Genomic DNA, 10,193 nt, shown 5'->3' on the forward strand with positions numbered 1-10,193 from the left:
GTTTCAGGCCCTCTACTATTATGTTATCATTCATGTACATGCCATTGTCTAAAAACAGTTAATTTTTCTCAGTGTTGAGTCTTAATTCATGCCTATAGGCTATAACTAGGTTTAGTTTTCGTTCATTTAACTACCAGAATATACTGTTTCACCCTGTCCCATCGACTCCTAATTTTCCCTACAAAATTTGGAAGCATATGATTTGGATAAAAAAAAATGTAGCATCTGAATGATCCAATGTTACTTAGAACTAAGAGTGTAGCATCAGGAAGTCCAGGAGAACTATAACCTATGGTATGATTTCGTGGCATTGGATTATATAAGTGTACAATTACTAATAATTGACATATATGTTACATATTGTATACTGAAATCTGTAGTGAGGACCAAGTAAGAACCATGAGTCTAACATAAGACAGTCCGCATGAGCGATGATTTTCTCCATCAGATAGCATCTTATGTGCATATATTAAATTTAGGTGTCTCTGTAAGTGTAATTACTATGGTTTCAAAGTAGCTCATATTAATTTTTTTTGCTGCCATATTAGTATTCACGGTGATGATCAACAAACAGAGAGCCATATTCAAGAAGCATTTGCTAGTGTACACACCCAGACTTTGGAGTAAGCTAAACACTTAATTCTTCCACCTCAGTTTGCCAAAGGGTTGAAATTCACGTACATCTGCCAGGGTACCTAATATGCCCTTCAAGTGTCGTGTTATATCTGATGCTGGATATTTTGTTTTTTGAGGGCTGTTGCTAATTTCCAGAAATTCCAACTTCCAAGGTAAATTCGACTTTCATATCCTGTAACTTCCTATTATAAACCAAAGAAAGAAACATTTTGAAGCATTTGTTGTAGTAGCTCCTTTGATGAATTCTAGTTGCTACTTCTGTAGGTCTAGACACATGCCAATATTTCTGTATATTGTGATGAATAAATAAATTCAAAACTGTACTTTACACAAACCACAGTACTTATTCACTTCCTCTATTAGCTTAAACATATGTCATCTGATTTTCGAAATGTATGCATAAATCTAGCACAATAATATTATTATGATACATGTATGATGTAACCAAAAAAGAATTTACAGATGATTTTTGTATTTTACATACAAAGAAAAGTAATCCAATACCTCTTAGTGTAGCAGTATTCTCCTCGTTTTCGTTTTTCTCTTTTGTTTTTACCAATGTCCAACAGCATCAATGCTTTCTTGTTTGTATTGTGCTTGCATTGAGTTTTGTGGGAAAGGTAATGGAAATGTTGGATCATTTGGCACAAAAGATGGCTGAGAAATGAGATTTGGTGGTGAATATACACCACCAGGATATTGCATGGCTATTTTTTGATCATGTTGTTGCAAGCGCTGTTCCCCTCTTTGTTGCTTTGGAACATTCAGCCGCTCTCCTTCTAACTCTCTGTACTTGGCTAGATAATGTTTAAGTGGAGTTACGTAATCTTCGAAACCAAGAATCGTTATAGCCCAAATAATGTCATCTCCATTGATAGTTTTCCGCTTCTCGCGTTGACATTTATCAGATGCTTCTCCGGTGACAAAACTAATGAATTCGGACACACATTCTTGAACTGTCTCTTTTGCATCTTTCGAAATCTTGCCATTAGCTGGAATGCCTTTTTTCATGATCCTACCAACATTGGCTATAGGAAGAAACCTATCTTGCTCTTTGTTGTTGGTTGTGTTAGAAGTGTTGGTATTGTTGTTGTGACAATTGCAATTGTTGTTTGTGTTGTTACAATAGCTTTTTGAGCAAGGACTTTCTGGGCTAGGAACCCCACTTGGTCCAATTAATTGCCTCTCATCTTCAACAAGTTCTCTTCCATTATTATTTTGGTGAAATTCCATGTCTTTCTCTTTCTCTTGGTTAGAGAAAATTAAGAATGATATTAAGAAATTGATATTAATTTGGTGTTTATATATGGGGTTGTGATAAATTGGACATTTTTAAAGCTTAGGAATAGGCAAGTAAAGAGGGAGGCAAAGAATATGGATGACTTGCACAAAATTTGGACCCTTGGACTCGCTCCTAAGCCTTCGGATTTTAACAATACATATCTTCTATCTATAGTTTGTCATCATCACATATAGTATATTTTCACTATACTTCCAGACCATAAAGATTTCTAATGAAATGAGCAAGTCTTAACAATCTTATAAGCTATGTATTAAAGTAGTATCCATTCTTACTTATTTCTCGAGCTTGAGAGAATTGAATTGAATCCAAAACCTGATATCGACGTAGAATAGGCTTTCGCACTTAGTCATCCCACCACGCCCACAACATCATACAGGGTTGCGTAAAATACAAAACTGGACTGAACCGGATCGATCCGGATCAGACCGAAAACCGGATTTTATCAAAATTACGGTCTGAGGACCGGATTAGTTCGGTCCGGGCCGGTAAATTCGGTCCGGTCTAACTTATAGTTTCATACCGGAATACTGGCCCTCATAACATGTCATGCAAGTATTGTTCTCTTCTTGCATATTTTAAAAGCATTGTGAATGTTCTTGTAGGTTGGAAAATTTCAGATCTTAGTTAAATTCTAAACTGTCGAATAGATTAAGTCCAAATTTAAATTGAGATTTATACATCAAATATTATCGGTATACAGATATATAAAATGATTTTCACTGAAAGCTAAAAATTCCTGTCAGAATGAATTAAAACATCAGATTAATGCATCTTGCTATATATACATTCTAGCAACTCAAACTAAAGCCAGAATCCAGAATGTAAGAAACTTTTTTGAGTCATCCAAATTCTAGAGTGATGAAGTAGAGAACTAGAGGATCAGATATCAACACTAAAGCGAAAAAACCTACATGGGTAAAAATGCTCATCAGTTTCAATGTAGCAGTCACCACCAAAAAATTCAGCTGTTTCCGAGCGAAAACAAAAATGATGGCTTGATTACCGCGTGCTAACGTAATCTCCTTTAATCAATGGCGTATGGGATTGTTATGGAGTCTTTGGGACGCCAAATAGACTTCTGCACACACAGCAACCCTTCTTTGTCCTTTGCATAGGACATTTGGACTTCCCATTGCATAGATTTAAACATTGTCTCTAGTTCACTAATGGTCTGCACTTTGTCACGCACAATGAGCTTTCCTTCTGGTCTTAAAATGCGATCAACTTCCACAACAGATGCCTCGAAATTGCATCTGCAGCATTGAAAAAGAAGATAGGCTTTAGTAGAGTTCATTCAAATGGAGTCTTTTTTAAGTATTTTGTGGCACTGGAGAAAATGCATACTTCTTTTTTATCTTAGAGAACAGATGATCTGCATGGATAAGATCGTAAGTACGAGGGTATGTGCTGAATGATTCACACCAGTCGTGATACATTCCAAATAGTCCGCGTTCATATATTATGGGTAGTGTATCTGGAGCATCAACGCTGACCACATTCATTACCCAAACATTTAGGTCTTTTAGAGCTGCAGCAAATCTGCAGGTACATCCAAACAGACATATCTTTAGCAATGGAAAAATGTAACCTGAAGAGGTTTAGCCTTAAAAAACGACCTAAAATAGATTTAGCATTAAAAACTGACACAAAGGTTTTAGGATTTAGCATGTTAAACTGCAGTCAGATACGAAAATGAAGTCTTCAAAACTCACTACCATCTCAAACCAAATATTATGCATAAATGGATCAATTTCTTGGCACCAGGTTTTAAAAAGTAATCATAACAAAATATTATTACAACTGGAACCAAAATAACAATTTGCTTACCCTCCATAGACCGCTCTCATGTCCATGACATTCCTCACTGTCGACCAGTCTATCCCTAACCCAGTTACATATGACTTGCTCACAACGCGTTTCCAGTGTTCATAGTCTACCACAAAATCTTCAGGTGCGGGTTTTCCATAAACTCCAACCTGTGAGCTCAACAACCAGTACGGTGGTTTCTCCACTCTTGCAGGCCACTGTTCTGGCCATTTTGAACCACGTTCTGTTGCATTCTCAGGTATTTTGTGCATGCACACTTGCAATGGCACATTCCTAGTCACGAGACAGATAAGATTACAAAAAATCAAAAATGAAACAAACCGTCTACTAGTTCCCTCTGAAAAAAAATAAAAACATCTGTATAGTTAATGAGCAGTAACTATCAAAAGAGATGAGAAATTGTTACCCTCCACAATTTACACCTTTTAAGCATATTTAAAACAAGATGGAATTCTTTTAAAGTAGCAAAAAATTTAACAAACTGCGTAAACCTTTTCAGTATAATCATAAATCAAATATACCAGGATGCATTTGGATCATCAGATCCCTTGCACAAGGGTGGCTTTTGAACTGGTCTTGTTTCGTAGCACTTATTAGAACCGGGCTTCCGAAATACAGCAACACCTACTTCATTGAGTTTATCTTTACCAACTGTAATAAGTTCCCAGCACATGTCTTTTGCTAGTTGCTTCATTGCTGCCAACAACTCAGAGTAAAATGGACAGTTTGTATATAAACTACCAACATAATTTTTACAAGAAGTATATATGACTAGAGCCTCTTACCCTCCCAAATCTGTTTTTCTTGAGGCCTTTTCCGGTAAATGGGAGTAGCAGACCACACAAAGTAACCACCTGGTCGGAGTAAACGATTTAGCTCCAAGAGAAGCTTACCTCCTACATCAATCAAGCAACACATTAATGCCAGAATGTACAAGCATACAGGGAAGATGACAGAGGATAGCACATGAAGTGTAAAACATGCATACTAAGTATAGTCATCAGAAGTACATGACATACCTTCAATATGCCATGGAACCCTGCAGCGTGCACAATGTACAATGTCAAAGACTTTTCCAGGGAATGGAAGTCTCTGTGTACCCATAACAGCTAAAAAAGCAGGAATTCCCCTTTCAAGAGCAAATTGGACCTGAGCTTCATGTTCGTCTTTTGGGGCAAATGACATGGTCAATACATCTCTATCGAAAAGAAAACCTCCAAAGCTAGCAACCCCGCATCCAACATCCAGTACCACACGCGAACGCTTCCCCCAAGCAATATCAGGGGCAATCTAAAACAGTGGTAAACATGCGCACCAAAACAATTTTCCATCAGATGCAAATTTTCAGAGAGATGAACTCGTTGTTTAGCAGATATATCTAGGGCTTTAGTTTCAAGTAGAGGGGATAAGCATGCATAGGTATCAACAAAAAATGCACACTTAAACTATTCACCAATTTCAAAATTCTAAATGTTATAATTACAGCTTGCACTGATATTCATATCATCATACCAAATTATATAACCTAATGCAATGATCTTTCCTTCTTGTTATGGTAGTTTCTAGCTTCAACACGTCTGTAAGAATAACATCCAAGCCCACAACTGAATGTATACTGAACCCAACAATCCACCATAGATCAATTCAAAAGAGCTAGCAACTTTGGTATACATTTGTTGTTGACTTATCCTTATAAAGGCCCCGAACACTCTTATTGTAAACGCGGACGTTACACTAAGATTCAACATTATTTCCTATTAATGATCCTATGGAAACTCTATATAGTGAGTGGTTAATAAAAAGACCTGCACATTAACATGGTCACATGTGGAATAAGAGAGGTTCAGATGTTGGAGCAAGAACGGTAGAAATATTAACCTTCTGTATGAAGTCAATGTAATGTAGAGCCCCATGCTTAAACTGGGTTCCTCCGCCAGGAAAGGTAAGGTATTCACCACTAAATTTAACCCAATTTTGGTGTCCCTTAATTTCCGCGAGCTTTGTATGGGGTACATTATGGTACCATATCTGCAGGGAAAAGATAAAGAGTAACGATAAAAAATTTGATTAAAAAAATAGAGGATGGTTTCGACATAACATGGAAAAGAAAACCAAGCACCAAACAATAATCAGGTGTCTCTGCGACAAGTAGTTACACCTTCTCCCTGCTTTTAGGCCACCCAACTGAACGCTGGTAACCTTCAGGAAGTGAAACAAGGCACGTTGGCAGGTCGTCTGGACAGTGTCTCTCCCTATGCTCATAATGTTTAGTACTTTTAAGGTTCCTTATTGCTTGCACATTATCAAGGCATGGAATGTAATCTGGCCCAGCCGTGACATTGCAAAGTTTCCAACCAGAGCCAGTTTTTTGAGAAGGTTCTAAAGATTTATGTGCTTCCTTCTTCGACTCTGCTGCCTGGGTTTTCCAAGCCCCGTCCCCAGAGACAGTCTGGTTCAAAAGCTCTAAATGAGCTCCAGAAATTAACAGTTCCTTCTTTTCACGAATTTCCGTAGACTTCTCCTTTTCATCCTTGATTTGTGGTTGACTATGCATTTCTGATTGGTTTTCTCCGTCATCTGATTTTGATGTAGTTTCTTTTGAATCCTCTTTAGATTCCCCTTGTCCACCAGAACTGCTGTTCATGTACACCCAATTTGTTTCATCAATTCCTGGTTTCTTCCCACCATCTTTAGATTCCTTATCCTCTGTCTCAGATACCATATCTTCTTTTTTATTTTCTTCATTTCCTGTCTCAGATTTTGATCCATTCTCTGTGTTAGTGTCTTCTTTTCTGCTTTGCTTCACAGGCTTCTTTTCGTAATTCTCTTCTGTGCGCTGCTCAGATGTCGTCCCAGGTTGAGAAGAATTTCTTTCACTACTGGATATAGTTACATTATCCCCTTTGGTTGCATCCTCTGGTAATTTACCAGGATTATCATCAAACTGCTTGGGCTGACTTTCATTATCGGCACTGCTCTCACTGGTACTCTCAAGGTTTGTGTTGCTCTTAGTGCTCTTGCTTTCTGTGTTGCTCTCCGTGCTCTCACTGTCTGGTTTGCTCTCGCTCTCTGAATTGTTCTCGCTGTTCGTGTTGCTCTCACTATTTGTGTTGCTCTCGCTATTTTTGTTTCTTTGAGTGCTCTCGCTGTCTGTGTTGCTCTCAGTGTCTGACTTGCTATCATTGCTCGTGTTGCTCTCATCATTTAAGCTGCTCCTGTTGCTCTCGGTGTTTGTCTTGCTATCTCTGCCCATGCTGCTCTCATCATTTGAGCTGCTCTTGTCGCTCTCAGTGTTAGACTTGCTATCACTGCTCGTGATGCTATCATCATTTGAGCTGCTTTTACTGCTTTCGTTGCTCTCACTGTCTGATTTGCTATCACTGCTCGTGCTGCTTTCATCATTTGAGCTGCTATCACTGCTCGTGTTACTTTCAGTATTTGACTTGCTATCACTGCTCGTGTTACTCTCATCATTTGAGGTACTCTGACTGCTCGTGTTGCTCTCACTGTCGGACTTGCTATCACTGCTCATGTTGCTGTCATCATTTGAGCTGCTATTACTGCTCATGTTGCTTTCAGTATTCGACTTGCTATCACTGCTCGTGTTACTCTCATCATTTGAGCTGCTCTGACTGCTCGTGTTGCTCTCACTTTCTGGCTTGCTATCAATGCTCGTGTTGCTCTCATCATTTGAGCTGCTCGTGTTACCCTCACTGTTTGACTTGTTATCACTCGTGTTACTCTCATTATTTAAATTCCCATCGCTATCAGTGTTTCCCTCATTGTTTGAGTTGTTGTCACTACTTGCGTTGCTTTCACTGTTTGAATTACTAATGTCAGTCGCATCATTCTCACTACTCTCATTGCTTTCACTGTTTGAATTGTTCTCGCTACTCTGATTGCTCTCACTGGTTTCCTTTAGCTGTGCTGGAATCTCAGTCTTAAGCTCTTGAGTAGTCTCCTCTATATTTTGAACAGGAACAATTGATGAAGATGTCATCATCCAAACTCCAACCAAGCACAGTCCAATAAACACAACAAAAGTGGCAGTTGAACAATAACTAGGCGGAGATTTCCTGCCATCAACTCTCGAGTATTTCCCTAAAGCCATTTTGCTATATTATTCCTTCAAATTTCTGCACCTCAAGAAAAACACAACGATATGAATCTCGAGATCTTTACAATGGCCATCAAAGTGTATTCCACATTCACTAATTTGTAACACATTTACAGACACACAGATGATAGAACTATCTAGATTTGCGTTCAACTACCTCTAAAAATTAAAAAAAAAATTGTTTCTGTTGTAGTGCAATTGTTTTTGAATAACCAGGTGTTTACGCGCACCTCAACTAATTCTTAACAAATTAGCACATCATCTTACCGTCATAACCCCCTCCTACTTAAGTATATGAGCGTCCACTTAGAATCAAATCTACAAACTTAGGTGGTAAAGTCCTGACCAGAGTTGAATTTGTGAATTATAAACTATGAATATTATACTTTAACGTTCACAATAAATGTCAAGTCTTATTTAGATATTTACTAATTAGTAAATCCTATATATGAATACAATTACTGTATTTCGGAATTTTATAGAGCTTGAGCCCTAAGGTTTGTAGTATGACATTGATCTATGCACCCCATATCCGAAAGGCGAAACAATGTGAGACAATCATTTCTTCATTCAAAAATGAGGGAAAAAATTACCAAATAAATTGCTTGAATGCAGAAATGTAAGGAATTCAATTCAAGAGCATGGTGATGGCATGCAAACAAAATAAATAAACAAACAAGACGATTTACATGAAATTATCATACGTATAAAATCATAAACAGAGATACTGGTATTGATCTCATTGATGAATGTATGATTCTATGCAGGTTTCATGTAGGTGAATCAGATAGAGAAGAAAGGAGGATACCACGAGAAAGCCGTGAAATGTGTGAAGTGCGTAGCTTTGGCTACTCCACGTGTGATGTTGCAGTCTGGTGCTAAAAACATATAATAATTAATGTTCTCAAAAATGACAGGCGAGTCTAAACTGCCTGCCTTTTGTTGCCTGCGGTTCCAACAAAAACATATTAAAACGAGAACTGTGAGATGATTCATGTAATCAAAATTGGTGATTTTTTAAAAAGTTGAAATATCGAATTTGATAAATTGATGATTTTGTGCAAATCAAAAGATTTAAATTTTATAAAATCATCAAATTTGATAACGAAAATCATCTGATATGGATAGAAAATACATCCTAAAAACACATTTAATGTCGCATTAATTACGCTTGGAATTTCTTTCCAAAACCCAATACAAACCAGGCTGGTCTAGGTTTGTAACAGACTAAAGACGACCCAAGTCGTCAAGACCACTAGCAGAGGTCGTCAAGATTCACGAACATGAGTTGTTCATGGACTAGGCCCAATAGTGTTAAAAGAACAGAGACATGACGTACAACATAAACTGTTAGATATATTTGATAATGTCATGACTAATATGTTTTATGTTTAGATTTCAGATCTTATTTGAACTATTCAAATCAGTACTTAACTGATCAGTACTTATACTGGAAGTCAGAACTTAAGGGATATCAGTACTTATGTTATCAGGAGATAGATATCAGAACTTAAGTGCTGAAGGACGATCAGATAAGGACAGTAGCTGATTAAAGTTAAGAAGATCAAGATAAACATAAGAAGAGATATGCATGAAGAAGGAATTCCGTGAAGAATGGAATACTTGGAATAGAAGATATCTGATTGATATATTTTAGGAAGCAGAATTATATTCCATATCAATTAGCGATTATCTTGTAACTGTGTAGTATATAAACACAGACATAGGGTTTACACTATAAGCGTTATCATTATCGAGAATATTATTTATTATAACCCTAACAGCTCTCGTGATATTTTGTTCATCACTGAGAGATAACAGTTTCAGATTGTAACAGAGTTTATTGTTTAAATAAAGTTTGTTTTCTGTTACATAAGTTCTTGAAGTTTGATTTGATTGTAATAAACACTGTATTCACCCCCTCTACAGTGAAAGTGTGACCTAACAAGTGGTATCAGAGCTATCTGTTAACACACATACAGTTAAAGATCCAAACACAATCATGTCTGACACAGAAACTCCAACTAAGCCTACCAAAACTGAGGAATCATCAAAGACATCAACTCAGAGTCGATATGAGACTATCAGAGTTCCCATATTGAGACCATCTGAATATCCCATATGGAAGGTAAGGATGACCATGTTTCTGGAAGCAACAGATCCAGAATACCTTGATAGAATCAAGGAAGGGCCTCACAAACCTACCAAGCTCGCTGTTGTAGTTGCAGGTGAAGCAGCAATGACCGTACCAAAGGAAAAGAATGATTACACTGCTGAAGATATAGCATCTATTGCTAAGGATGCAAAGGT

The 10,193-nt window shown here is 37.4% G+C and overlaps 2 protein-coding genes across 3 annotated transcripts; both read right to left on the reverse strand.

The window, feature by feature from the left end:
• Window positions 1-917: 917 nt before the first annotated feature.
• LOC141671366 (uncharacterized) lies at window positions 918-1,877 on the reverse strand. Its single transcript, XM_074477588.1, has one exon. It carries the CDS (start codon window positions 1,867-1,869, stop codon window positions 1,189-1,191), a length of 681 nt encoding a protein of 226 aa, XP_074333689.1. The 5' UTR covers window positions 1,870-1,877; the 3' UTR covers window positions 918-1,188.
• Window positions 1,878-2,640: 763 nt separating this feature from the next.
• LOC141671365 (putative methyltransferase PMT24) lies at window positions 2,641-8,798 on the reverse strand. 2 transcript variants are annotated; one of them, XM_074477585.1, is made up of 9 exons: window positions 8,692-8,798; window positions 5,925-7,902; window positions 5,645-5,794; window positions 4,786-5,056; window positions 4,552-4,662; window positions 4,288-4,462; window positions 3,767-4,039; window positions 3,284-3,478; window positions 2,641-3,192 (listed from the first exon to the last, which is right to left on the reverse strand). In XM_074477585.1, the coding sequence occupies exons 2-9, from the start codon at window positions 7,875-7,877 to the stop codon at window positions 2,964-2,966; spliced, it is 3,357 nt and encodes a 1,118-aa protein (XP_074333686.1). In that variant the 5' UTR covers window positions 7,878-7,902; window positions 8,692-8,798; the 3' UTR covers window positions 2,641-2,963. The 2 variants fall into 2 exon arrangements, with proteins under 2 accessions (XP_074333686.1, XP_074333687.1); XM_074477586.1 differs by lacking the exon at window positions 8,692-8,798 and having other exon boundaries at window positions 5,925-8,240.
• Between the last annotated feature and the right edge of the window lie 1,395 nt (window positions 8,799-10,193).

This window comes from Apium graveolens, chromosome 7, assembly GCF_009905375.1.
Source record: "Apium graveolens cultivar Ventura chromosome 7, ASM990537v1, whole genome shotgun sequence".
Lineage (NCBI taxonomy): Eukaryota > Viridiplantae > Streptophyta > Magnoliopsida > Apiales > Apiaceae > Apium > Apium graveolens.

Bases quoted from the DNA above. Each gene is read 5' to 3' on its own strand.
- LOC141671366 (XM_074477588.1), bottom strand. From the start codon at position 1,869: ATGGAATTTCACCAAAATAATAATGGAAGAGAACTTGTTGAAGATGAG.
- LOC141671365 (XM_074477585.1), bottom strand. From the start codon at position 7,877: ATGGCTTTAGGGAAATACTCGAGAGTTGATGGCAGGAAATCTCCGCCT. The intron at 4,663-4,785 runs GTATGTCATGTA...TGATTGATGTAG, and splicing joins GGTTCCATGGCATATTGAAG to GAGGTAAGCTTCTCTTGGAG. The intron at 3,193-3,283 runs GTATGCATTTTC...TCAATGCTGCAG, and splicing joins TTCTCTAAGATAAAAAAGAA to ATGCAATTTCGAGGCATCTG.